The sequence below is a fragment of the Candida oxycetoniae genome (genome assembly GCF_023343755.2).
Source record: "Candida oxycetoniae strain CBS 10844 chromosome Unknown scaffold13, whole genome shotgun sequence".
Classification (NCBI taxonomy): domain Eukaryota; kingdom Fungi; phylum Ascomycota; class Pichiomycetes; order Serinales; family Debaryomycetaceae; genus Lodderomyces; species Lodderomyces oxycetoniae.
Genome location: NW_026055409.1, coordinates 91,416 through 119,385, shown reverse-complemented (window position 1 = coordinate 119,385; position 27,970 = coordinate 91,416). Strand labels below are relative to the sequence as shown.

At 39.8% G+C, this 27,970-nt stretch overlaps 11 protein-coding genes across 11 annotated transcripts; 9 read left to right on the top strand and 2 right to left on the bottom strand. All coding sequences in view use genetic code 12, as the record gives it.

Annotated features, from left to right (window-relative positions):
• Window positions 1-2: 2 nt before the first annotated feature.
• KGF56_002066 (uncharacterized protein) lies at window positions 3-2,981 on the top strand (the record flags this gene model as incomplete). Its single annotated transcript, XM_049323255.1, has 1 exon — window positions 3-2,981. The coding sequence occupies one exon, from the start codon at window positions 3-5 to the stop codon at window positions 2,979-2,981; it is 2,979 nt and encodes a 992-aa protein (XP_049180855.1).
• Window positions 2,982-3,442: 461 nt separating this feature from the next.
• On the top strand, window positions 3,443-4,750 carry KGF56_002065 (threonylcarbamoyladenylate synthase; the record flags this gene model as incomplete). The annotated part of the gene is made up of 1 exon (XM_049323254.1): window positions 3,443-4,750. The coding sequence occupies one exon, from the start codon at window positions 3,443-3,445 to the stop codon at window positions 4,748-4,750; it is 1,308 nt and encodes a 435-aa protein (XP_049180854.1).
• Window positions 4,751-6,220: 1,470 nt separating this feature from the next.
• Window positions 6,221-8,998, top strand: PMR1 (Ca(2+)/Mn(2+)-transporting P-type ATPase; the record flags this gene model as incomplete). Its single annotated transcript, XM_049323253.1, has 1 exon — window positions 6,221-8,998. The coding sequence occupies one exon, from the start codon at window positions 6,221-6,223 to the stop codon at window positions 8,996-8,998; it is 2,778 nt and encodes a 925-aa protein (XP_049180853.1).
• A 388-nt stretch (window positions 8,999-9,386) lies between these two features.
• KGF56_002063 (uncharacterized protein) lies at window positions 9,387-10,256 on the top strand (the record flags this gene model as incomplete). The annotated part of the gene is made up of 1 exon (XM_049323251.1): window positions 9,387-10,256. One exon carries the CDS (start codon window positions 9,387-9,389, stop codon window positions 10,254-10,256), a length of 870 nt encoding a protein of 289 aa, XP_049180852.1.
• Window positions 10,257-10,419: 163 nt separating this feature from the next.
• KGF56_002062 (ubiquinone biosynthesis protein) lies at window positions 10,420-11,280 on the bottom strand (the record flags this gene model as incomplete). The annotated part of the gene is made up of 1 exon (XM_049323250.1): window positions 10,420-11,280. One exon carries the CDS (start codon window positions 11,278-11,280, stop codon window positions 10,420-10,422), a length of 861 nt encoding a protein of 286 aa, XP_049180851.1.
• Window positions 11,281-11,662: 382 nt separating this feature from the next.
• KGF56_002061 (uncharacterized protein) lies at window positions 11,663-13,435 on the bottom strand (the record flags this gene model as incomplete). Its single annotated transcript, XM_049323249.1, has 1 exon — window positions 11,663-13,435. The coding sequence occupies one exon, from the start codon at window positions 13,433-13,435 to the stop codon at window positions 11,663-11,665; it is 1,773 nt and encodes a 590-aa protein (XP_049180850.1).
• Window positions 13,436-15,856: 2,421 nt separating this feature from the next.
• On the top strand, window positions 15,857-16,912 carry DFI1 (Dfi1p; the record flags this gene model as incomplete). Its single annotated transcript, XM_049323248.1, has 1 exon — window positions 15,857-16,912. The coding sequence occupies one exon, from the start codon at window positions 15,857-15,859 to the stop codon at window positions 16,910-16,912; it is 1,056 nt and encodes a 351-aa protein (XP_049180849.1).
• A 648-nt stretch (window positions 16,913-17,560) lies between these two features.
• On the top strand, window positions 17,561-19,950 carry KGF56_002059 (PET8; the record flags this gene model as incomplete). The annotated part of the gene is made up of 2 exons (XM_049323247.1): window positions 17,561-18,663; window positions 19,152-19,950. The coding sequence occupies 2 exons, from the start codon at window positions 17,561-17,563 to the stop codon at window positions 19,948-19,950; spliced, it is 1,902 nt and encodes a 633-aa protein (XP_049180848.1).
• A 1,261-nt stretch (window positions 19,951-21,211) lies between these two features.
• Window positions 21,212-23,029, top strand: SNF1 (AMP-activated serine/threonine-protein kinase catalytic subunit; the record flags this gene model as incomplete). The annotated part of the gene is made up of 1 exon (XM_049323246.1): window positions 21,212-23,029. The coding sequence occupies one exon, from the start codon at window positions 21,212-21,214 to the stop codon at window positions 23,027-23,029; it is 1,818 nt and encodes a 605-aa protein (XP_049180847.1).
• Window positions 23,030-24,522: 1,493 nt separating this feature from the next.
• On the top strand, window positions 24,523-26,037 carry SPL1 (Spl1p; the record flags this gene model as incomplete). The annotated part of the gene is made up of 1 exon (XM_049323245.1): window positions 24,523-26,037. One exon carries the CDS (start codon window positions 24,523-24,525, stop codon window positions 26,035-26,037), a length of 1,515 nt encoding a protein of 504 aa, XP_049180846.1.
• Window positions 26,038-26,801: 764 nt separating this feature from the next.
• LEU2 (3-isopropylmalate dehydrogenase) lies at window positions 26,802-27,935 on the top strand (the record flags this gene model as incomplete). Its single annotated transcript, XM_049323244.1, has 1 exon — window positions 26,802-27,935. One exon carries the CDS (start codon window positions 26,802-26,804, stop codon window positions 27,933-27,935), a length of 1,134 nt encoding a protein of 377 aa, XP_049180845.1.
• Window positions 27,936-27,970: the final 35 nt, after the last annotated feature.

Below are 27,970 nucleotides of genomic sequence, written 5' to 3'. Positions count from 1 at the left end.
TTATGCCGGATATACTTGAGCTAATATTGGAACAGACTTCGCCGGATAATAACTTGAGGAGAAGTGCCGAGCTAGAATTTAGCAAAACCGTTAACCATGAACCAACGGAATCGTTGTATCTCATTTTGGAATTAGCGTTGAATGGTGCCTTACCTATTGGTACTCGACAAGCATGTTTGCTACAGATCAAGAGGCTTGTGCCCAAGTTTTGGTCTCTTGGGTTTTCGTCGTTTATTGGGCCACCTATTTCCCAAGATTTAAAGCCAATCATTAGATCGAAATTATTAAATCTCGCTGTCACCAGCGCTGACTCGAAATTGCGCAGTGGAGCTGCATACGCAATTGTTCAAATTGCATCGGTGGACTTTCCTGATGAGTGGCCCGAGCTTATGAATCAGTTGTTTTCAGCAACGGTAGATTACTCAAATGAATGCGCCATGTTGGGAGGATTGCAAGTTTTGACTGATTTATTTGATGATTTGATTACAGAAGAGCAGTTTTGGGAAGGCGGTGTTGGAAACACAGTTATCCATCAATTGGATAGCATATTTGAAAACAACAAGATTGCTGCCACCGTGAAAAATCAAGCAATTAAATTATACGAATCTGTTTTGGCCATTTTGCAAAGTCCCGAAGCTTTTAAAGATACAAAAAGGAAACAATTTGTCATTACACAAATATCAACTACATTGAATATCTTTACACAATTGATTCAAAAAGAAAGTGGCATGTTGATTGAAGTGGAGTTTAAGAGTAATTTGTACAATGCTATAGCTTCCATAATCGGACAATTTCACCAGCGTATCCCAAATGAAATCAAGACCAACATATTATCTTTTACATGCCAAGAATTGTCAAAGATAGCACCAATATACAATAAAGTGGCATTGAATGAATATGAAATACCACCACTACCACCATCTTCATCACAATCATCAGATTGCGCACTTGAGGCATTGCCAGTATTTAATAACCTCATATACAATATTTTCCAGGCAATATCGAGCATACAACACGACATTCCAATAGCTCAAGTTGCCAACTTATCGGAATTTCTCAAGGATGCAGTGGTATGCTCAGCATTAGCAAAAGAAACTGTTGAAGAATTTGAAAGTGACTTGAACAAATATGTGAGTGATATGACGGGACTATCAATGGAAAACAATCCAAGAGATTCGATACTTGATTTCTGGGGCGAGTTGAATAAAGATGATGTTCAAACAGTATGCTTGGATATAACTAAACTGTATTCACAGGATAAACGAATTTTAGAAGCACAATTGTTCACTCTTGAAGGGATATTATCAAATGATAACGATTTGCCACCTGTATCATTGACCGATTTGTTATCGTTTATTTCATTTGATTGTAGTTTGGTAACAGCAAGATGCTTTTTATTACTTCCCAAATACTTTGAAAAATTCGGCACTGACCAAGCTGAAAAGGTCTTTACTGATATGATGGTATTTACCGAAAAGGCAAGTCCAATTATACAGATATCAACTTTGATCAGTTGTACTTATTATCAACATGTTTTTGAATTTAGCAATTTGAATAGTTCAGTGCAACAGATTATTTTCAAGCTTGCATTTTTGTTAATCAACGAGTGTGAAGAAGATGGGTTACCAGTTTTGTTGGAGGCCATTACTTCTGCCATCTCTATTAATCCGACTAAAGCGGCCTCGGTTGAAGTTGCACCCAAGGTTAACGTTATCGAAATAATATTTAAGATAGCATTCAAAGATCCTGGTAATGTTCAATTAATTTCAGATGCCTCGGACTGTTTAAGCACATTATTGGAAAAAGTCAATGTTCAAGATTACCTTATTGCATGTGAGAAATCGTTACCCTTTATTTTCCAGTTAATGGAACAAAGCAATGGCGAGTATACACCAGAGTTATACCTCAGCTTGGAATTGTTGAGCATCATTATAAAATCGGGACCCGAACAACTCCCACTGCAAATTTTTGAGTATGCTTTCCCCATATTGAGATCGATACTTTTAAAATCATCAGATAACCAAATCTTACAAAGTGGAGGTGAGATTTTCAACGAACTAATACAAAAAGCATCGCAATTATTTATTGCATATCGAAACGAACAAACAAAGGAATCGGGAATGGAACTAATGATGAAAATCGTATACAGGTTTTTGTCACCTCAATTATCCGATAGTGCCGCTAGTAGATGCGGATCCATTGTTTGCTCGCTTATATCTCGCTTTCAATACGAAATCCCACCACAAATCATTACCCAAATCTTGCAAGCTACCGTCAACAGACTAGTCATTGCCAAAGAACCAATAACTATTGAAAATCTCATAATGGTGTTTTGTCAATTAGTGCTTCTATCACCAGCAGATGCTATAAATTTCTTGTCTAGTATGACGATAAATGATAAATCAGGTTTGGCCACAGTATTACCGATTTGGTTTGACTCGTATCAAGTAACTCGGGGATTTGAACAAATCAAACAAAATTCACTTGCATTAGCCAAAATCTTTACTATAGGTGATTCAAGAATTGAAAATTTGATTGTGAATGGTGAAATCATTCCTTATGAGGGAGACTTGATCATTACTCGGTCGAGAGCAAAGACCATGCCTGATAAGTACACTAGGATTTCGGCATCTTTGAAAATATTGAAATTACTAGTTGGCGAATTACAATTTCAATGTCAACAACCTGGTGGTGGAGACAATGAGGGAGAAGAAGGGGAAGAGGTGGCTAACGATGATGATGGAGATGATGGATGGGAAGATTTGGATGATATTGGTGTACCTAATTACGAAAAGTTAAAATCATACGTTGATGAAGAGACTAAGGCCAGTGAGAGAAACAGAAATGATGAAAGTTTAAAACAATTATTGATTCAATTTTTCAAAGAGTGTACTGCAAAGAACTTGGGCAACTTTGGTCGATATTACGAGCAGTTATCCGATCATGAGAAAAGGTTGATTAGTGAATGTATCATTTTTTAGAGGAGCATCACTATCGACACTATCGACAATATCGACACTATCGAGCGAAGCGAGATAGTGGAGCACACTGACTAACTTACACTATCGACACTATCGAGCGAAGCGAGATAGTGGAGCACACTGACTAACTTACACTATCGACACTATCGAGCGAAGCGAGATAGTGGAGCACACTGATTAACTTACACTATCGAGCGAAGCGAGCTAGTGGAGGAGCACACTGACTAGCTTGTTTCAACACTGACTAGCTCTCAGCAGTACTGACTTATTACAACACTGACTAGCTCATTACAACACTGACTAGCACATTACAACACCGACTAGCTCTTAGTAACACTATCTCGCTCTGCTCGATAGTGTTACTAGCTCTGCTCAATAGGGTTGACGTATGTAATAATTTCGCAGCCATTTATTGCAATTTGTTTTCTTTTTCTTTTTTTTTTTTTTTTTTTCTCCCTGCGATGAGTTCAAGCTCATCGCGCTGTATAAGACGGGATGAGATTGAGAATGTGGAATTGATGAAGCCAGTTATACGAGCAATGTCGTTTGCCACAAAGGTACTTAAGGTTGATGCTGAGTCTATTCATTTTTTGCCAGGACAAAGAGTACCGTATATATCAGACAAGGAAACTGAAACGAATATAAAGCTGGCCTGTAATGAGCTTTTAAGCACGAGCAATGTTATTGGATTCCCTACGGAAACAGTATATGGACTAGGTGGTTCAGCGTTGTGTGACGAATCGGTAAAATCCATATATAGGGCCAAGTCAAGACCAATTGATAATCCTCTTATTGTCCATGTTTCATCGATAGGTCAGCTTGAAAGAAAACTACTACCAAAGGGTTACAAGATTCCCAAGATATATGACAAATTGATAGAAGCATTCTGGCCTGGTCCGTTGACCATACTACTTCCCAACTCCACAGCCACTGGCAAATCACCGGTCTCGTCCTTTGTCACCGCTAATCAAGATACGTTTGCCGTGCGTATGCCACAACACCCGGTTGCGCGTGCATTAATTGCCATGAGTGATTTGCCCTTGGCAGCGCCTTCTGCGAATTCGTCAACCAAACCGAGTCCGACTTTGGCCCAGCATGTAATGCACGATTTGAATGGGAAGATACCTATTATTTTAGATGGTGGCCCATCTAATGTTGGTGTTGAATCCACAGTGATTGATGGTTTAAGCGATCCGCCAATGTTATTGCGGCCAGGAGGTGTATCGCTTGAACAGTTGAAAAAAGTAGGCGGGAAAGAATGGGAGAATGTTGTTGTAGCAAAGAGAAATGCTAATGAAGATGAAAAAGTCAAGACACCGGGGATGAAGTATAAGCATTATTCACCCGAGGCGAAAGTTGTGTTATTTGTAAATTGCGGTGACGGCGAGAGAGCCATGAGGGAATATATAGAATTGAACTCAATCGACACCCATACCACTAAAATTGCATTATTGAAATCGAAGAAGTTTACCGATTTAAAAGAGATTTGCGTTGTTTGCGAGTTGGGTAAAATAGGTGAGGATATCTCGCGTAACTTGTTTAAATGTTTGAGACAAGTCGATGAGGAGGATAAGGTGGATTTGATTTTTGTTGAAGGTGTTGATGAAAGTGATGAGGGGTTGGCTATAATGAATAGGTTGAACAAGGCTGCTATGGAAGTAGTAAGGAAAAATTTTGATACTGTTGAGCAGAGCTCCACTATCGAGCAGAGCTCCACTATCGAGCAGAGCTCCACTATCGAGCAGAGCGAGATAGTGGAGAAACACTGACTGACACCATCGACACCATCGACACCATCGACACTATTACACTGACTGACACTATCGACACCATCGACACTATCTACACTATCAACACTGACTGACACCATCGACACCATCGACACCATCGACACTATTACACTGACTGACACTATCGACACCATCGACACTATCTACACTATCAACACTGACTGACACTATCGACACTATCGACACTATCGAGCAATGCGAGATAGTGGAGCAAAACTTTGTAGCTTGTTACCACACTATCGACACTATCGACACTATTGAGCAGAGCGAGATAGTGGAGCAACACTTTGTAGCTTGTTACCACACTATCGACACTATTGGGCAGAGCGAGATAGTGGAGTAATAGTAGTTGCCGACACTATCGACACTATCGACACTATCGAGCAGAGCGAGATAGTGGAGCAATAGTAGTTGCCGACACTATCGACACTATCGACACTATTGAGCAGAGCGAGATAGTGGAGCAATAGTAGCTGCCGACACTAACTCGTTTCCAGGTTATAGAGAATGAACTCGACTGACAATGGGTCCACTTACACCTAGTCTACTCCTCAGATCCACTCCTAATCTACTCTTCAATCTCACTCCGAGTCTACTCTGCAGATCCAAACCTAGTCTACTCTTCAGCATCCCCTCCTAATCTACTCTTCAGCGCTCACTTCTAATCTACATTTCAACATCCACTTATACACCTATTCTACATTTGAACATCCACCCTAGCCTATTGCAGCTTTTTCTCCACTATCTCGCTCTGCTCGATAGTGGAGCTCTGGAGCTCTGCTCGATAGTGTCGGTGGTCGTGCAACTCAAAACACCCAAATGGAGTTTCTTCAAACGGTGCGACATTGAAACTGAAAAATTTAAACTATAGAAACAAGTAAAAGAGTTGAAAAATCTCTATAAAAAGAAAAGAGCAGGCTGGAATCGAATCTAAAAGTTTGGATACTTTTGATACAAGAGCGTCAAAAGGGAGTGGAAGATTTTGTTTATTTATAGAGAGGATTTTGGTGGTTTTCTATTTCCTCAACTGTTTGTCTCTTGCGCTATCCTCCATCGCGTTTGCATTTGCTAATTTTGGTTAAATTTGCCTCAACTTCATTTGCCTCAACTTTATTTGGCTTGACTTCATTTGGCTGACTTTGGCTGACTTTGGCTTGACTTCATTTGGCTGACTTTGGCTTGACTTTGGCTGACTTTGGTTGACTTTGACTGACTTTGGCTTGACTTCATTTGGCTGACTTTGGCTGACTTTGGCTTGACTTCATTTGGCTGACTTTGGCTTGACTTTGGCTGACTTTGGTTGACTTTGACTGACTTTGGCTTGACTTCATTTGGCTGACTTTGACTGACTTTGGCTGACTTTGGTTGACTTTGGCTGACTTTGGCTTGACTTCATTTGGCTGAACTTGGTTGACTTTGGCTTGAATTCATTTGGCTGACTTGCAAAATATGAGTAGCAATCCATATGAGATAAGTCCAGATCAAGTCCAGCTTCCCAATAAGGCTAATGTCCCCTCATTAAAGTTCTGCAATAAGTCCGTCGAGGAAACGGCTTCAGAGTTGAATACCGATATCCAAACCGGTCTAGTCGATAGTCAGGATATACTATATCGTAAATCGATATACGGGGTAAACGAGTTGAACAGCGACAATGACGAAAGCTTGCTTTGGAAATTCTTGACTTCTTTTTACCAGGATCCCTTGATTTTGCTATTGATTGGTTCAGCAATTGTTAGTTTTTGGATGGGTAACAAAGATGACGCAATAAGTATTACCCTAGCTATAATCATTGTTGTCACAGTTGGCTTTGTCCAGGAGTACAGATCGGAAAAATCGTTGGAAGCTTTGAATAAATTGGTACCGGCAGAAGCTCATTTAACAAGAAATGGCAACACATCAACAGTGCAAGCGTCAACATTAGTCCCGGGTGATATCGTCCATTTCGCAACAGGAGATAGAATCCCCGCAGATGTAAGGTTGACAAAAGCAGTTTATTTGACCATTGACGAAAGTAACTTGACTGGTGAAAACCAACCTGTTAAAAAGTCTGTTGAAACAGTTGCAATGAAAGAGCCCTCAGTAACAGATAGAACAGATATTGCATATATGGGGACATTGGTAAGAGACGGCCATGGTAGTGGGATTGTAGTTGGTATCAGCGGGCAAACCGTATTTGGTACCGTTTTTGAAATGATGAGTGAAATTGAAAAACCAAAAACTCCATTACAACAAGCTATGGATAAATTGGGTAAAGACTTGAGTATATTCAGCTTTACAATAATCGGTATCATTTGCTTGATCGGGATAGTCCAAGGAAGATCATGGTTGGATATGTTTCAGATCTCTGTTTCGTTGGCAGTGGCAGCTATACCTGAAGGTTTGCCTATTATTGTTACTGTTACTTTGGCCTTGGGCGTGTTGAGACTAGCTAAACAAAAGGCTATTGTTAAAAGATTACCAAGCGTTGAAACATTGGGGTCGGTCAATGTGATTTGCTCAGACAAGACTGGTACATTAACTCAAAACCACATGACAGTGACCAAGATATGGACTACCGATTTCAAAGGAAGTTTCAATACTCCATTTCTTGTTGTGGAAAGACTTGATGATAACACTTTACATCACCAACTTTCAAGCAATATGAAACGAGTATTACTAAGTGGGAACATTTGCAACAATGCAAGGTACTCTACTGATTTGGAGAAATATGTTGGTAATCCAAGCGATATTGCTCTTCTTGAATGCTTACCACATTTCGGTCTTGAGGATATAAGAGGGCAAAAGGAAAGGATGCATGAATTACCATTCAACTCAACTCGCAAGTATATGGCTGTTTGTGTTCACAGTGGAGATATGGATAAACCAGAAACATTTGCCAAGGGTGCTTCAGAAAAGATTCTTGAGCACTGCAATCGATATTATGATGAATATGGGAATATCAAGCCCATCAATGATAAGATAAAAGAAACAATACACGAAAATTCAAAACTACTAGCCATGGATGGACTTCGGGTTTTGGCATTTGCTGAAAACAATAAAAAGTTTACGAATGAAAAAGACGATCAACACCATCAACAGGAGCCTGGAGAATTGATCTTTTGTGGTTTAACTGGTATGAAAGACCCACCAAGGCCTAATGTGAGCAAAGCCATTTCAATGTTGATGAAAGGTGGTGTACACGTCATTATGATAACTGGGGATTCACCAACAACAGCAATAAACATTGCCAAGCAAATAGGTATACCGATGAATGGTGAGCACTCGGTCATGACAGGTGACCAAATTGATGAATTAAAAGAAGGATCACTAGCTGAAGCTATCCACAATGTTTCCGTTTTCGCCAGAACCACTCCTGAACATAAGGTGAAAATAGTCAAAGCCCTACAATTACGTGGAGACATTGTTGCAATGACCGGGGATGGTGTAAATGATGCACCAGCTTTGAAATTAGCAGATATCGGAATCGCAATGGGTAAAAATGGAACCGATGTTGCCAAAGAAGCAGCAGACATGGTTTTAACCGATGATGACTTTAGTACAATCTTGAGCGCCATTGAGGAAGGAAAGGGAATCTTTAATAATATACAAAATTTCATAACATTCCAATTGAGTACAAGTATTGCCGCACTTACTTTAATTGCATTGAGTACGTTTTTTGGCTTACCCAACCCATTGAATGCTATGCAAATCTTATGGATTAATATCCTTATGGATGGTCCGCCGGCACAGTCCCTTGGTGTTGAGCCAGTTGATCATGAAGTGATGAATAAAGCACCACGTAAGAGGAACGATAAAATCTTAACTTCTCAGTTAATCAAACGTGTTTTGCAATCAGCAGCAATGATCATTATTGGTACACTTTACATATTCATCAAGGAAATGACCGATGGCCAAGTAACTGCAAGAGACACAACAATGACGTTTACATGCTTTGTCCTTTTTGATATGTTCAACGCCTTGGCATGTCGTCATCACTCGAAATCGATCTTCCATTTGGGTCTTAAGAACCAAATGTTTAATTTTGCAGTATTGGGCTCTCTCATTGGTCAATTCTGTGCCGTTTACGTTCCATTCTTTCAGAAAATATTCCAGACCGAAGCTTTATCTTTGAAGGACATTATCCATTTGTTATTATTGTGTAGCTCAGTCTTTTTTGTTGATGAAGGAAGGAAATGGTACCTTAGAAGAAAGTCCGGTTATACCAATAAATATAACTATGTTGTATGATATAAAATGAATCAAAAAAACAAAAAAGAGAAGCAGAAGAAGAAGAAGAAGCAGAAGAAGAAGAAAAGTGGAAGAGAAGAAGAAGCAGAAGAAGAAAAAAAGTGGAAGAGAAGAAAAAGTATGGATGTCTATAGATGTATAATAAAGAAAGATTAGAATAGGAGACAAACTCTGCTTGCCATCTCCTTCAAACCCGGGTTTGTCGTTACCTTCAACAAAGGTTACTTGGGTGTAAAAAAAAAAAAAAAAATAAAGAAAAAGAATCTGGGGCATGGTCACGTGATCGTGATTGGTTATGGTATTTTTCAACTCTTCTTCTTGTTGATATCATTGAACAATCAAGCTGAGGTTTGTTGTCATTTATAGTCCCTTTCGACGCTCACCCAGAATGGCATTCTCGTTTGTTATCGATGACTATATAAACAAGTATATTCCAAAAAACCAAGTTCACAAATTACCAAAAGCAATATCGTTTTTCTTAGGATATCATGATCCTCCGCATCCACGAGTGGTGCCATTACCGGATCATGTTCTATGGCTAGAGATTCTCATTGGTTCATTCAGTGGTCTTTCTTTGATAATGGGTGTTTTTATCAATCCAAATGTATTTACAGACCATCATCACGCGCCGATGTTAGTTGCATCATATGCTGCCTCGGCTATCCTATGTTTCAATACAAACCAAGTGCCGCTAGCTCAACCTAGAAATGTGTTTTTTGGCCATTTTATAAGCTCATTGGTTGGTGTATGTATATCAAAACTATTTGGATTAAGCGAACGAGGACGGGAGAATTATTGGGCTGGGGGCGCATTAAGTGTTGCTATAAGTTCAGTACTTATGACAATATGTAATTGTGTTCATCCACCCGCGGGTGCAAGTGCTGCTTTGCCCTGTGTAGACCTACAAATTCGTCGCATGTCATGGTGGTACCTTCCTGTTCAAGTTGTAGACTCATTGTTGATCCTTTCCGTTGCTTTAGTTACCGGGAATGTCATTAGGAGTTATCCCGTTTATTGGTGGAGTCCCGGTCACAAGAGCTCAATAACTCCGCCACCTGCAGGTGAAGAAGAAGAAGAAGAGAAGAGAAGCTCGGCGCAAGAAAGTGAGATAGATCGGGTGCCGCTGGATATGATTACGATTAGTATAGGCTCGATTATTGTACCAGAAAGATTGTATTTAGATGAGACTCAACAAGATTTGTTGAAGATGTTTCAATCAAAACTTATTGAAAATGCAGAGAGAGAGCAACAAGAGTAGATATGAGAGATAGATGGATAGATGGAGAGAGAGGGAGAGAGAGGGAGAAAATATTAGAACAATAAACCATTACCACATGCATTATATATATATATAGATATTCATCATTAAAAACCGAAATATAGCCGTATAATTAATATTGGATTTATGAGCTTATTTTCCCTCACCAATTTGGCTCCTTCTCAATAAGCTCTACAGGCACAATACCATGAAACTGGGGATCCTCTAATTTATTGTAAATCGCCTCACTAACCTGTGTAGTACTCACAACGGGTCTTACAAAATCACCCAAAATTGCATCACCAACAATTTTCCTCTTTAGATCAACTCCCAATTTCAACCCTTTGATCAAGACATCTCTTTTGGTAGTTTCTAAATCCTGCAGATTATCATACATCACACTTGGTCTCATGAGGATACTTCGCAAATACGGATTCCGACTTATAGCAGCCTCGGCTTCTCTTTTGGTTGTAATGTATCGTTTGGGAACCATAGGTGGGTTTTGATCGGCTGATATATACACGTAATTCCCAACAATACTACTGCCATCGACTCCACTTTGTCTTGCTTGTCTTGCCTGTCTTGCCTTGACATAAGCATCAGCTAATCCCACTGCAGAGTCACGCTGAATAGCTTCATAAGTCATCCATTGCTTATCTCGTTGCATAGGGTTCGACCCCATAAGATTATTACTCAATTTTTTCAAATCATTGAATACACTACTCATACCACCAGGCAACTTTGAATTCATTGTTTGTTTATAAGATTGATCCTCAAATAAAATTCCAATTGAGTGAACCACAGTGTCAAATTCAGCCAACTGTGATTGAATTGAGTCTAACTGGTGGAAAATGTCTACTTTATTCCAAGATACCTGACTAACCCATGGCTGAGCTTTGACTGATGCTGGGGGTTTGCCAATACGAGAAAATGATGTCACTTTATATCCTTTGGATACACCAATTTCACAGATTTTACGGCCTAGAAACCCATTACCTCCAAATACCGCTATGGATTTTGACATCGAACCTGTCTATGAAGAAGAGAAAGAGAGAGAGAGGGAGTCTGTGTATATCTGAAGAGCAAATTGAAACTTTTATGTTTCATCTTTGCCATAATGATTGCTAATAGGGTGAAAAATTTCATGGTGTGGTTAGTGTTAGCATCGCTACCATGTGATACATATAACAAGCAAAGTTGTTCAACTTCCTCCCCCCCCTCCAAGAAGAAGGGTCAGCAAAGCAAAGATGAAGAAATGAGAGCTATACAAAAGAGTAGTATCCATCAGATTAAAGGAATGAGAGCTTTACAAAGAGTTTTCATCAGATTAAAGGAATGAGAGTATGAGAACTTGTAATATTCGGCGGTAACTATTTTATTCTTTTATTTTTACTAGCTATAGAACCTCAATGATCAAATTTTTTCCTCCACAATACAGACTCTTCATCCTCGACATCTTCCAAAAGAGGTGATTCGCGTCTTTTGATTTTTCCACTATTAGCTCTAGCCGTGTCTTTAAGACTTTGTTTTACATTGGGAGTTTTTGACTCATTTTCTTTGGAATTAGACTTTAGCATTGAGGTGGTAGTACCTGTTTCTTCTTTTGGTACCAAATTAGTTGCAATTTCTTGTACTTGTTTTTTCTTCGTCTGCTTAATAGAGTTATCCTGAGGTTTTGGCAAACAATCAGTTAATACAGGACCTAAGTTAAAGCCAAAAAATTGGTTTAATAGCTCTTGCTGTTGTAGTTGCTGTTGTTTCCTTATTTCATCGATTTGTCTCTGCTTGTTTTCATCTTTAATTGCCAATTGCTCTTTTTTTTGAGTACTTGGCTTCTCTTGATCTTGATCTTGTTCTTGTTCTTGATCAGCTTCAGCTTTAGCTTCAACTTGCTTCAAACCATCTTTTCTATTTCCAGATTCTTTTTCCAACTCTTCTTGTTGCTTTACCAATCTCTCCAATTCTAGTTGTGCTTGCTTGATCCTTTCCTCGGTTTCCTTTTGTTTTTGGGCAAACTCGCGCTTCTTTTCCTCTAATGACTTGTTTCCCTCTAATGCCTTATTCTCTTTCAATGCATTCTTTTCCTCTACTTCTTGCTTCTTGCGTGCCAAGGCTGCTGCTTCCTCTGCTGCTTTATACTCAAGCTCTTTAGCCTTTTTGTCTTCAGCACTGACATCAGAAGATGTAGCAACAGCAGCATCAGGTTTGTTATTCTTATCCTTCTTTTGTTTCAAGGCATTTGCAGCGTCTTCTAATAACTTCTCGTGATCTTCCAATCTATCCTCTTCATCCTGTTCGAGTTTCGAAAATCCAGGATGAGAACCGTTGGCAACACCAGATTTGTCCTTTTGTTGTCTCTGTTGCTTCTTCTTTTGCTTCTTTTGTTTCAAAGCTTCTGCTGCTTCTTGCAAAAGTCTTTCATACTCTTCTAAATTACCCAGCTCCACCTCGTCATTCTGTTTGCTGTCCCCTTTAGCATCTTCTAATAAATGCAACTCTACAGGTTCCTCATACTCATACTCATCCTCATCAGCATCCTCATCAGCATTAGCAACGGCATTAGCATCGTCATCGGTAATACCGCTACCACCAAACAAGCAATTGAAAATATCCTCAATACTTGAGTGGATATAATGCAACTTCTTGGGGATGTTTAAGCACAAGATATTCTCCAGTTTGTACCACCTCCAATTGATATTCTCAATATCGATATAGTTCAAATTGAATGTGTTTGAAATCTTGAAATTATCCGCTGGTGCCAGAATAACAATCTTGATCAATGGAGGTTGAGCCTTGACTACTTGTACTTCGTAGTTATTGAAATTACCATATGGTTTGTAAATTTGGATTTGATACTCATCTTCAGTTTCTAATTTCTTGACTACTCTTGGTCTAGCACTTGGCTGTTGCTGTTTGTATGGTTGTATTTGCAATTGCAGTGGCCGTGGAGAATAGTAATGAATTAAAGGCTGCTGTGCCCGTTGTTGTTTCTGGTGCTGGTGTTGTTGTTGTTGTTGCTGGTGTTGTTGCCGGTGTTGTGGGCGGTGATTATAATAATGGTGAGGTATTTGATTTCTATGCTGATTGAACTGTTCTTGGTGTAACAAATTCAACAACGAGTTTAAGTCAAGTTCATTAACATACCCACCTTGTGGTTGCTGATAATAGTAGGAAGCCATTTCTTGTTTTATTTATCAGAGGTTATCTAGTAACGTGTATTTATCAGAGGTTATCTAGTAATGTAAAGAGTAGAAATAGATAAAGAAAAGATTATTAAATAAAGGGGGGGGCTGATTGGTTTTATATTAAAACTTTCAAGGTAATTGAGCCAACAAGAGCTTTTCCTTTAGTGTGAGAGAGTACTATTCTCCGTATAGAACCTAATAGAATCAATATATTCTGGAGCTCCTACTTGATAGGTTTGTTTGGTAATTGCTATTAATTGTTGCATTACCTATTTAGTAAAAATTTTGCAGTCATTCTTTTCTTAACCGCCGCAAGTGTGTGTGTGTATGCCTTTTTGGGATTGGCTGCGAATATTCTGGAACATTCGAAATTGATCTATGATGTGCGCTACCACATGCCACCTCCCATCAACTTATCGAGCAGAACAAGAAAAAAGGAGCACACCATTGACTAATTTAACCTAACAGATAATGGTGTCTCTAACGATTATCTGACCGCTACCACATGCATCGACTATCGAAGAAGAAGAAAAGAACACGTGCTACCACATGCTTCGCCCCCCCCCCTCACCTCTAGAAAGGATGGGATGGGATGGGATGGGATGGTAAACTTTGCTTGTTTTACTTACTCCCAAAGTGGAAGGAAGAATGTAAGAAACAAACTAGTTTAATATTATATAGGACTAGTTGGGTTCATCTGTAGCAACTAACCAGCGCAGAGAGTATAGTGATTCAAATACACGATCCAACTGATTGGATTGTCTCTCTTGAAATTGATTCAACTGATTGGATTGTCTCTCTTGAAATTGATTCAACTAATTGGATCGTTGGTATTACCTGATACTGTTTTATAAGAGGTTATTAGTTGATACTGTTTAATAAGAGGTTATTAGTTGATACTGTTTTATAAGAGGTTATTAGTTGATACTGTTTTATAAGAGGTTATTAGTTGATACGATTTTAAAACACTATACTTTTGAAACCACCAACTCATAGTTTGTCTGTCAACTGATAATCCATCAGCTTGCGCAACAACTAAACTAGAAATGACGGGAAATTAAACAGTAATCCTTTAATAAAAATTCCTTGCTGGATGATTTACTGAACTGAGAAATACTCCCATCGTCTAATTACGTATGGTAGCGCAACCACCACCACCACCCCCCCCTCAAAATCATATTAAGGTTACATTACCTGAGACTACATGAAGACGAATAAATGTACAGTATAAGAGAAACGCTAAAAAAGTAAATGCTAGTTAGTTATGCGACACATGCACTAAAAGTACCAGAAATGAGATGCATAAAATTTCATTACTAACAAAAATTTGGAACGCGTTGTTTCGCGAATTTCTTTAATAGGAATGAGACAAAGATAATTATGAAATGCAATATTTTTAATGAAAATGAAACGACTCTGAAACTGTAACATAGATGAACGTAGGCAACTAAGCAATCTACAATCTACCATCTCACACCTTTTATCTTACACCTTTATCTCACACCTTTATCTCAGTTTCTACTCAAATAAAGTTTTTCTTTGTTCAAAAAGAGATGACATGGATAGACATGGATAGTTTAGGTTTGAGAGATCCAGCCATCGAAAAACAGAGTCATTTAAAAAAGTCTGTTTCCATTTATAGAGAAAATATCTAAAAATGTCGGTGTATTAAAGAAGAAAAAAAAAAGAAAACATCTCTACTGTAGGGTACTGGTAGGCCGACGTGTGAAAGGGGTGAAAGGGGGAATTAACGATTAATGTATACAGATGCATTAATACCGAATGTATTGTTAGGTACAAATTGAGCCTAGAAAATTTTAAGGCACAATGTAATATAATGAATCAAAGAGCCTTTAGTAAGATAACACGTGATTACTCCACTAAAAAGACAAATTTAAACTTTATAGCTTTTTGTCTAATGTCGTTTCTTTCTTTTTGTTTTGTCTGTTGTCTGTTGTCTGTTGTCGTTTGTCGTTTGTCGTTTGTCCTTGTTATCGTCTTGGAATGAAAATTTTTTTTATTTAGACAGACAGACACAAAACAATAACAAAAACTGCGACAAATTTTCAACTGAGTTAACAACCTGACCAAAAAAAGTTGAATCCAACAATAGACCCAAGAAGAGAGGGCCCCTCTTCACTTTGTTATTAGCTATTATCTACAGCATTAGACTAGATATTTTTCGTTCGTTTAAGTTTTCCCAGTTTATCACTTTATTCAACAGCTGTTTCACAGCCGCATAGAGCCACCAATCTTTAGAGAAACACAGCCTCGAGATCTTGAGATCTCAACCTATCAAATTTTCTTTTTTGTTTTTTTTTTTTAACCATAGAAGAGGCAAGAAGCAAAAAATTTTTTACACACGGGTTTCACTTGTATTGTAGACGGTCATATTTTGAAGGTGTTTGAGTAATAATGTCGAGAAAGACGAAAAGGTTGCTGAGCAAGAAGAAGAGTGCAAAAAAACATACAACAACTGTCGATAAAGAAAAGACAGAGATACATCAACAGTCGCTATTAAACCAGCATGATATGGTGAATACCGTTTTGCCAAAAAGACAGGTGACTCCGTTTCAAATTATGGATGAAAATGACGCATTATCGTTACAGCTTAACCATCAAGAAAAGGTAAATACGGCGCTCTTTCTGATGATGATGAGCAAAAGAGCCGATAACGATACTGCTTCTTTTACCGATATAATAGGAGGAGGCTCTACTGGAGACTCTGGGATTTCTCTGCTTTTTTCTGGTCTGGGAAACACCGGTAACATATTTCCAAATACAGGCTCCACGTCAATAGCCACCACTTCAACAAATCTGCAAGATAATGCTAGCACTTTTCCATCGCAATCACTGCTGTCAAGTTCGAGATCATCATCTTCCTCAACATCGACATATGTACCAGAGTCAACTCAGGAGTCATCCACAGAAAACAGTGATTCCGCCACTTCTTCCACATCATCGTCATCTTCGACTATTGCTGAAGAAACGGGGGAAACTACCACAACAACTTCAAGCTCGTCATCTTCCTCTTCCTCGTCAACTGAAAATGGAGAAACAGAAACGTCAGAAACAACAACTTCATCATCTACTTCCTCGTCTATAACAACTAGCGCATCACAAAGAGTCACAACATTAAGCTCAATACAAGGAGGAAGCACCATTGTGGTAACGCTAACTTCCCTTATATCCCTGGCTCCAACATCTACTTCCGATGCAACAAATCGAGATTCAAATTCAGGCGGATTATCACAAACAAATAAAATAGTGGTTGGTGTAGTCGTTGGTGTAGGAGGATCTATTTTAATTGGGTTGATTTCAGTGTTGTTTTATTTGAAGAGAAGAAATAATAGGGATCACGAAAATGGCTGGACCTTCTGGAGAAAGAATGAAAAATTGGGAAGCGATGAGTTTTTCAATGGTGAATTGGGTGTTAGAGATAGAAACATTAATCAGGGCTCTAACTTTTAACAAAAGAGAAGTACTCTAGAAGACAACTAGGGGGGACGACCAACAACAACAACAACAACAACAAAAAGATAATAGGCTTATGATGATTTAAATATTCTAGAAGAGTATGAACACGTTAAATTATTGATCTCGATATAAGTACGTATATGTAAGTGTTTGATTTTAATGCAAGAGAGTTTCTTTATTTCTTAGTAAAAACTGTGACTGTTGATCATAATCAATATTGGCTTGAACCTTTTTGCACTTTGAGATTTTCAATACTCTATCAAGCAAGTCTCCAAAAAGACAAAACAATTTGGTTCATTTGCCCTGTAATGTAGAACAATTACCTCTTGAGTTGATACCAGCATGTGATGTGAGTTTCTTACAACGTACTACTAGTACGAAACGCAAGCAGCACGATATTTCCAATTTCTCTGGACACTTATCTGTAGTAGACATATGGATCCATATGACTTAGAAGTTAGGGGGCTCAATTTAAAAGCTCCCTAAAAACGGTGCTTTTTCAAAAAAGTTTACCAATTTAGGAATACCGTGTCGGAAAGTAAAACGCTACCAGAAAAATCTCTACTTCAAGACGCGTTTTCTTTGAAACCCTTGTTATACACCATCCATCATCGCTGGTACCTCACCCTTTTGCTCCATCAAATGACAGAAATAAACCTATATCAAATCCTAAAACCGGATCCAAATTACCATTATAAACTAATCCAGCTTCCCCCGTCCATTTTGTCCCAACTTGAACTGGACTCTACCACCACGGCTGAATCGCTTGAACTAAAATCAAATTACGAAAATGGTGATGTGGTGCTATGCACCTCAACACATACGTACAAATTGCGACAAAATAATCATTCAAATACTGTCCTTTTGATGAAACTGGATCCGGATAGAGGTCTAGTTGGCTTTGCAAAATGTTCATACGAATACCAATTGAATGAAACAGATGGGAGGATAAACACTGCTTATATCCCTATAATCAATAAAACTACTGATATAGGGGAAAATGAGAAAAAGATTAGTAATACAAGTAAGGTTGAGTTGATGAGGTCGAGTTGTTGTTCTTCTGTAGAATTTGATCAACAATGGGTTCACCTCCAACTATGTGAAGTCAATGACCGAGTATTTCGAATGTCACAGGACTTGGCTATAGACATTTTGTACACACTAATAACATACCTAATAAGTACAGAACATAAGAGCACAGCGCAACAACAACAACAACAACAACAACAACAACAACAACAACAACAACAACAACAACAACAACAACAACTCGATGAGTTTACATTAGATCAACTAGGTGCAAATATTATCAGTAATGCCTCATGGAACGAATCGATGTTTCTTTCAATACTATACAAATTCACCCATAAATCAAAAGACAACAGATTCAAATTGAATGATTCCCAAATATCGCAATTCTTTGGTATTCATCAATTATCAACCCTCGAATCATCATCCACTACCAGTCAAGACTTTCTTTTGAATTGGAAAACGTCACTTCCATTATTTTATGACGTACCTCTAGATATAACCGCATTGCGTGGCCACTATTGCTCCCTCGACACCATTGCTGGTGTTGGTAACGAGAGAATAATCTATATAAATCAAGACGATCTAAGCAAGGATATCAGCACGAGATTCAAGGAATTGTTGCAATTATCGCGTAGTTGGTTATACGAGGAATTTGTAGCGTTCATTGAACCATTGGTCACACCAGGAAAGAAAGTGGACTCGATGATTATCAAGTATGCAAAAAAGAAAAGGGTAGGCAAGAATAAGTTTATAGTTTGTAATAGGTGAGCCAGGAAAAACGCATTTTGTTATATCATCAAGTAGATAGGTAAGGTAAAGTAAATAAGGTAAAGCAGATAGAATGAGTAGACTGGTAAAGCAAAATACATTACAAAGATACATGATGTAGATTACAGTAAGATCCTTTCCTTTCGCAGCCATTTTCTAGATCTTTGGTAAAGTCACGTGATGTGAAAAATGGAAAGTCTTTTCAGCTCATCACAGCTCGACGAGTTCTTTGATACATACACATTACATTCAACTTATCCCGCCCAACGCCCTTTCATTGCTCACCTGTTGTGTCCTCAAGAGAAATGGGCTCTATTCCGGATTCAACATTTCTTATATCACTAATAGTATGTGTTCAATTTTGCATTTATTATTGACCCACCACGGCCCACCTTTTACCTCTTACTAACATACACACCCCCACATTTTAGAGCGGTGGTTGTGCAGGTATAGCAACTGACTTGGCTTTCTTCCCCATTGACACAATCAAAACACGTATCCAAGCTCATGGTGGAATATTTCAGAACGGAGGCTATAAAGGAATATATCGAGGTTTAGGCTCTTGTCTAATTGCCCTGGCTCCACTGGCATCATTATTCTTTATCACTTATGATTCCATAAAGTCAAATTATTTCATAACTACTCACGTTTCATCTTTGGCATATAGACATATGATAGCAGCATCATTGGGGGAGATAATGGCATGTATAGTGCGAGTCCCTGCAGAAGTGATAAAACAACGTACCCAAGCATCACATATGGGTCTCAGTTCTAGCTGGCTGAACTTCAAACATATAATAATTGGCAATGGTGGTGGTGGTTTACGAGGGTTATATCGAGGTTGGAATAGCACCATAATGAGAGAGATACCATTTACAGTGATACAGTTCCCATTATATGAATGGCTCAAGACCAGAAGTGGAGAAAGAACTTGGGTACCAATGGGGCTTAAGGGTGCTATCTGTGGGATGATTGCAGGCGGGGTTGCCGCGGCATTGACTACTCCATTAGACGTAATAAAGACTAGAATCATGTTGAGTCCAGATAAGAATAAAGTAGGTAGTTGGAAGATTGTTACTGGGTTGGTGAAGCATGAAGGGTGGTTGAGTTTGTGGAAAGGAATAGTTCCTAGGACTTGTTGGATTAGTTGTGGTGGTGCGATATTCTTGGGTTGTTATGAGTTGGTACATAATGAATTAATAAAGTATAGACAAAAGGTTATAGAATTGTAGTTGATAGACTTGAGTTGTGTATTGTTAGGCACTCGGTTGTGAAATAAATGAGTTGCCTGTAGGTAAGTATAGAGATGGTGGTATGAATGAGACAGCGGTGGAGACAGCAAGAAGGGTAGAGACAACTAGAAGGGTAGAGACAGCAAGAAGGGTAGAGACAACTAGAAGGGTAGAGACAGCAAGAAGGGTAGAGACAACTAGAAGGGTAGAGACAGCAAGAAGGGTAGAGACAGCTAGAAGGGTAGAGACAGCTTGATCAGCAGAGACAGCTAGAAGAGTAGAGACAGCTTGATTAGCAGAGACAGCTAGAAGGGTAGAGACAGCTTGATGAGTAGAGACAGCTTGATGAGCAGAGACAGCTTGATGAGTAGAGACAGCTTGATGTGGTTGTAGTTGCAGCGGTCCCTGTGGTCTTTGTTTCTGAGACCAGATATTGGGTTTCAAACTGAGCGGGAAATGGTCGATTTTACTTGGATAGCATGTAGAGCCCAAGGCGTGCAGTAGTCGTATTGGTGCATTTAATAACATAAATGAAAAGGAGAAGACACTAGATAAAGATACTAGACTAGTATCTTCTCTCTTCTTCCTCTCGACTATCGGTCAAAGCGAGATAGTCTCATATTTATATTTGTATGTATTGCAACATTTTGTGGGGAAGAGAAGTAAGTGAAGAGCAGTGAAGAGCAGTGACCAAGACAATAACCAGTTTCTTGCAACAAGCTATGATCAAAACAACTTGTAGGAAAAATGAGGCTCATGTAGAGTATCGAGAAGGAATCTACAGTAGGAGGGGAGGGAAGAGGTAGAGGAAAGATGTAGAGGGGAGGTATAGAGGGGAGGTATAGAGGGGAGGTATAGAGGGGAGGTGTAGAGGAAAGATGTAGAGGGGAGGTGTAGAGGGGAGGTGTAGAGAGTGTATTAGTATTAGGAATTAAGTAGTGAGGTGTATTAGCATTACTATATTACTATTAGATGTATCAGTCTATCGGTGTACTTGAGTAGAGGTGTATTAGGCGGCGAGATGTATTAGTATTAGGTAGTAAGGTATTGGTGTATTAGTATTGAGTAAAGTTGAGTGTCGGTAGCAAGTGCTGCTATCAAGTGTAGCTCGATAGTGTAGCTCGATAGTGTAGCTCGATAGCGGGCAGGATAGTGTCGGTCGATAGTGTCGTGCAAGCACAATCAATAGCTTTATTTCATTTCTCATCATTTCACAATTCTCTTCTTTTCCTTCTTTATCTCTCTTCATTCCCTTTCCATCATGTCCACCTCCTCTATAGGGAAGTACCAAGTGATCAAGACCCTTGGCGAAGGGTCCTTCGGCAAGGTCAAACTAGCACAACACTCCACCACTGGACAAAAAGTAGCGCTTAAAATAATCAATAGGAAAACATTGGCGAAATCAGATATGCAGGGCCGTGTTGAACGAGAGATTTCCTACCTTCGTTTATTGAGACACCCGCACATAATCAAGCTCTACGATGTGATCAAGTCGAAAGATGAGATTATTATGGTGATTGAGTATGCAGGGAAAGAACTCTTTGACTATATAGTGCAAAGGGGCAAGATGCAAGAAGACGAGGCGAGAAGGTTCTTCCAGCAGATCATTGCTGCGGTGGAGTACTGTCATAGGCATAAAATAGTTCATCGAGACTTGAAACCGGAAAACTTGCTCCTTGATGACCAACTAAATGTAAAGATTGCTGATTTCGGGTTAAGTAATATCATGACAGATGGGAATTTCCTCAAGACTAGTTGCGGGTCTCCCAATTATGCAGCGCCAGAAGTGATTTCAGGGAAACTCTATGCGGGGCCAGAAGTCGATGTATGGTCAGCAGGAGTCATTCTCTATGTGATGCTCTGTGGCCGATTACCCTTTGACGATGAATTTATACCCGCACTTTTTAAAAAGATAAGCAATGGTGTCTACACTTTACCGCAGCACCTAAGTGCTGGGGCAAAGCATTTATTAACTAGGATGTTAGTTGTGAATCCACTAAACCGGATCACCATCCATGAAATTATGGAGGATCCTTGGTTTAAGAAAGATATGCCTGAGTACTTGTTACCCCCTGACTTGTCAAAAAGTAGACACCATAAAATCGATATAGATGAAGAGGCTATACGAGCATTGACCATGACCATGGGCTATGACCGAGATGAAATAGTAAATGTCATACAAAAGAGTAATCAGTACAGTGCTCCAAAGGAGCAGAGTAGTGAGATCTTAGATGCTTATTTACTAATGAAGGAAAATAAGGCTCTAGTAAGGGATTTAAATAAAAACAAAGGTGGTGCTGGTGGTGCCGGCTTCAGTGTGTTGTCAACAGCTCCTGCTCCAGCAGCTCCTGCCGCTGCTTCTGTTCCTAAGTACACCTCCACCAGTTCTGCCCCCGGGGTCCAGCAATCAGTCACCTATCAGACCCTAGCCACTGTTCCAGACCTCTCCACCTTACCCAGCTCAACCATCGCCATCCTCCCCTCAAGCTTGCCTTCTATTCACAGAGCATACATGAGCGAGCACCAGCCACAACTTGTCTCCACCATGCACCCGCCCACCACCAAGAAATCTAAAACGAGATGGCATTTCGGGATAAGATCAAGATCTTATCCCTTGGATGTTATGGGCGAGATCTATCGAGCACTTTATAATTTAGGCGCAGAATGGGCCAAACCTGCAGAAGAAGAGTTGTGGACTATCAAAGTGAGATGGAAGTATGAAGTGATTAGAGAACCTAATATGATGAAGATGCAGATCCAGTTGTTTCAACTAGAGCCTAATAATTATCTAGTGGATTTTAAGTTTGACGGGTGGGAGCAACCACAACCAGCATCGCCACCGGCAGCAGCGACAGCTGGTGGTGGTGATGGAAGTAGTGATGTCAAAGAAGCTGCTACAGGAGCTGCTGCCGCTGCTGCTGCTACAGGAGCTGCTGCCGCTGCTGCTGCTACTACTGCTGCTGCTAGTAAAAGTAATAGCAGTATGTCCCTGGACGACGGGAGTTTTTCTGCGTACCCGTTTTTACATTTGGCTACGAGGTTAATCATGGAACTAGCAGTGAATAGTCAGAGTGGATAAACAGTATTGTACATTAGTGACATCTCTTTATTAGCCACTATCGACACTATCGACACTATCGAGCGAAGCGAGATAGTGGATCAGCACTAGCTGCCACCGACGTTTAAAGTACAATGTTATTTTTAAATAGAGACATCCACTATCGAGTAGAGCGAGATAGGTCGACACTATCGAGCAGAGCGAGATAGTGGAGCAACACTTTGTAGCTTAGTAGCTTGTTACAACACTATCTCGCTCTGTTTGCTCTGCTCGATAGTGTCATTACTAGTATCGCTACAAAGTGTTGCTCGATAGTGTCGGTGACAGCTAGTGTGCTCCACAATCGAGCGAATCGAGATAGTGTCGATAGTGTTGCTTAACAGTGCTGCCATCTCGCTCTGCTCGATAGTGTCGAGGTTTGAGAGTAGTCAGTGTGCTCCACTATCTCGCTTCGCTCAATAGTGTCGATAGTGTCGATAGTGTCGGGAAAAAGAATACCAAATAGGAGTAAAAAACTGATATTTCAATGATAAACAATTTAAAATTTTCAGAAATTTGTTCCCAAATTGGCACCATTACTGTTTTGGGAACTTTTCACTAAAAAAAACATTTACAACGGTCAATTTTAAAAAAGTGGTAAAAACAAAAGAAAAAATACCCGTTTTTCGATACCGAATGCACGCGAAAAACTTCTCTTTTCGGAACTAATCATCACTATCGGCACTATCGAGCAACACTGACTAGCGGCTATGACATTATCGAGCAACACTGACTAGTGGTCACTGACTAGCGGCCGCCGGCACTATCGAGCAACACCGACTAGCGGTAACTGACTAGCGGCCACTGACACTATCAAGTAGAGCAAGATAATGGAGCAACGCTTTGTAGCTAGTTATATTACAAATCTCATACAAGTCATAAGACCGATAAAAACTGTGAAATCTATTTCGTTCATATAGTCAGTATTGCTCCACTATCGAGCAAAGAGATAGTGTCGGTGTAGTAAGCATTGCTCCACTATCGAGCGAAGAGATAGTGTCGATAGTATCACTAGTAAGTATTGCTCCACTATCTCGCTTCGCTCGATAGTGTCGATAGTGACCTTGGCTCTAGAGTAAATGAGTTTTAAAGTGTTACTTGGTTATTTAACACATTCTAAAGAAAATGGTGTCAATAATGTCGGTGTAGTCACTGCTCCACTATCTCGCTTCGCTCGATAGTGTCGCTCAATAGGGTCGCTCCGCTCGATAGGGTCGACGGCGGGGCGCTTCTCCGTCTAGCTCGGCCTAGTTGGTACTACAAAACCTGCATATAATAGGTGGCGGTTATCGAAATAAATTTTTTGCTTGAATCGGAAAAGGAAGATCATCAAGGAAAGGTTAACTTGAAACAAGAACTTCTCCTTTGGTACAACACGGGGGTTGCTGTTGCTGGTTATACAAAGCTATTTCGTCATTGAGACATAAATATTCACTTTGCAAAAAAAAAAATCTGGCTTGAGAGGTCTTTTAGAGATGTTTAGGAAAACAGTGGCAGAATTTGTTCAGTATAAGCTGCATCTCTATTGTTATCGTTATGTCACAACTTTGGGTATAAAGTCTTTGGCCACTTCAACAACGACGCCAACTTCAAGATCAGGAGGCGAAGATTCAGAACAACAAGGGCAACAAACCATTATAACAGTGTCTCCAACAACCAAGGTGAACACTTGTACTGGTAATATACATGTTTCTACTCCACTAGATTCCCCAACTAAACCACCAGAAGGGTCGCCATTATCCTTGAGATCAGCTACTAGGGACGCTTCTAAGTTTGGTACTCGTCCCATATATCTTGATGTCCAAGCCACAACTCCAGTAGACCCTAGAGTCTTGGATAAAATGATGGAATTTTATACAGGTCTTTACGGGAACCCCCATTCTTCAACTCATGCATATGGGTGGGAAACTGAAAAAGAAGTTGAAAGGGCAAGAGAACATATAGCCAGTGTTATTAATGCCGATCCAAAGGAAATCATACTCACAAGTGGTGCTACAGAGACCAACAACATGGCGATCAAGGGTGTGCCTCGTTTTTACAAAAACACAAAAAAACATATAATCACTACACAAACTGAACACAAGTGTGTATTGGATTCTGCTAGACACATGCAAGACGAAGGGTTTGACGTTACATATTTGCCTGTAAATAAAGAAGGATTAATCGATATAGAAGATTTGAAAAAAGCCATTCGGAAAGATACTATATTAGTCTCGGTGATGGCAGTCAACAATGAAATCGGTGTCATACAGCCTCTCAAGGAGATTGGAGAAATCTGTCGTGCCAACAAAATCTTTTTCCATACTGACGCAGCACAGGCTTATGGAAAAATCCCCATTGATGTAAATGAAATGAAGATTGACTTGTTATCCATCTCGTCACATAAGATATATGGTCCAATGGGTATAGGGGCATGTTATGTTCGTAGAAGACCAAGAGTGAGACTAGATCCAATAATTACTGGTGGTGGACAGGAAAGAGGTTTGAGGTCAGGCACACTAGCACCGCCATTGGTTGCCGGATTTGGAGAAGCTGCAAGATTAATGAAACAGGAATATAGTTACGACCAAAAGCATATTGAAAGATTATCGTCTAAGTTGAAAGATGGATTATTGTCGATTCCATCTACTATACTCAATGGTTCGCGCAATCGCAAATACCAATATGCCGGTTGTGTCAATGTCTCATTTGCATATATTGAAGGAGAATCTTTGCTAATGGCTCTTAAGGATATTGCATTGAGTTCAGGATCGGCATGTACTTCAGCAAGCTTAGAGCCTTCCTATGTTTTGCATGCCTTGGGAGCAGACGATGCTTTAGCTCATTCATCAATTAGATTTGGTATTGGACGATTCACTACCGAGGCAGAAGTTGATTATGTTATTAAAGCTATTAACGAGAGAGTTGAGTTTTTGAGAAAGATGTCACCATTATGGGAAATGGTTCAAGAGGGTATAGATTTGGATTCAATTGAATGGAGTGGTCATTAAATACACTAGCGAGCAGAGCGAGATAGTGTCAATCTTCTCCTCTGCTAGCTGCCACCGACACTATACTTTGTAATGTAAAGAAGAGAAAGAAGAGTGAGGGTGAGGGCGAGGGTGAGGGTGAGGGCGAGGGTGAGGGTGAGGGTATTGTTTTCTTGTTTCAAAGTTTTAATGTACATCTTTTTTTTTTTGAGCAATGGGAGATAGTGTTGTAGAGTAGAAAGCACCAGTGTGCAGAGAGAGACAGTGGAGCAGCACTTAGTAGATACTGTCAGAGTAATCTATTAATTGGAGTGACACCATCGAGAAGAGCGAGAGGGTGGAGCAGTACTAATCACCTCCCTTCGCTCGATGGTGGAGCAGTACTCAGTAGCTACCGCCAGAGTGATTTATTAGTTAGAGTGACACTCTTGACCTTTATATACTTACTTTTAGTAAGGCCCTCTATAAGTAAACTAATGGATCACTCTGGCCCTTCATCTAGCGAAGCGAGATGCTAAGTGCTGCTCCACCATCTCGCTCTGCTCAACAGTGTCATAACAAGCTAGAGAGTGTTGCTCCACCATCTCGCTCTGCTCGATGGTGTGTCACGTGTCTACTCCTCTATCGGCCTCCGGTACCGGCGAGATAATTTTTCATCAACGAAATTTTTCACCCTTTCCTCTTCAATGAATATTGAAGGAACCAAACCCTGTTGAGACAAGCGTGCTTTTCCTTATAACCTCCTGGTGAGAAGCTGATATTTTAACAATTAACTCAAGAGACTAATGACCAAAGTAGAGACCAAGACAATCACGGTCCTTCCAGGAGACCATGTCGGTAGTGAGATCTGCAGAGAAGCAATAAAAGTACTCAAGTCGATTGAAACTTCGACGCCTTTTCAAAAATTGAACTTTGACTTTAAACACCATTTGATTGGAGGAGCTGCAATTGACGCTACCGGTGTTCCCTTACCTGATGACTCACTTGCTGCTGCCAAGTCGTCAGATGCTGTACTTTTGGGTGCAGTGGGTGGCCCCAAATGGGGTACTGGCTCTGTGCGTCCTGAACAAGGTCTCCTCAAAATCCGTAAAGAATTGAATCTTTATGCTAATATCAGACCATGCAATTTCGCCAGCGAGCTGCTTTTGGAATTGTCCCCATTGCGTCCAGATATTGTACGCGGAACAAACTTGATCATTGTACGTGAACTCGTAGGCGGGATCTATTTTGGAGACCGTCAAGAGCAAAATGAGAGTCATGATGGTAAAACAGCATGGGATACTGAGAAATACACTGTTGATGAAGTTGCCCGAATCACACGTATGGCCTGTTTTATGGCAATGCAGCATACACCTCCATTACCTATATGGTCCCTAGATAAGGCCAATGTTCTTGCTTCATCTCGTCTTTGGAGGAAAACAGTCGATGAAATAATTAGTAATGAGTTTCCACAATTAACTCATCAGCACCAGTTAATTGACTCTGCAGCAATGATCCTTATCCAAAACCCGACCAAACTAAATGGGATAATCATAACATCAAACATGTTTGGTGATATTATCTCTGATGAGGCTAGTGTTATTCCAGGGTCTCTTGGTTTATTGCCCAGTGCTTCTTTAGCATCCTTACCTGATACAAATAAAGCATTTGGGTTGTATGAACCTTGCCATGGCTCGGCCCCAGACTTACCTGAGAACAAAGTCAACCCAATAGCTACTATTTTATCCGTGGCTATGATGTTGAGATTAAGTTTGGATTGTGTAAAGGAGGCAGAAGCATTGGAAGAAGCGGTGAAACAAGTATTGGATAAGGGAATAAGAACCGCCGATTTGAAGGGGGAAAGCACTACAACGGAAGTTGGTGACGCAATAGCCGAAACAGTTTCAAAGATCTTGAAATCAGGAAAAACAACGGCCTAAGTCAATAGGTCTAAATAGTATAGGTGTTCTTTTAT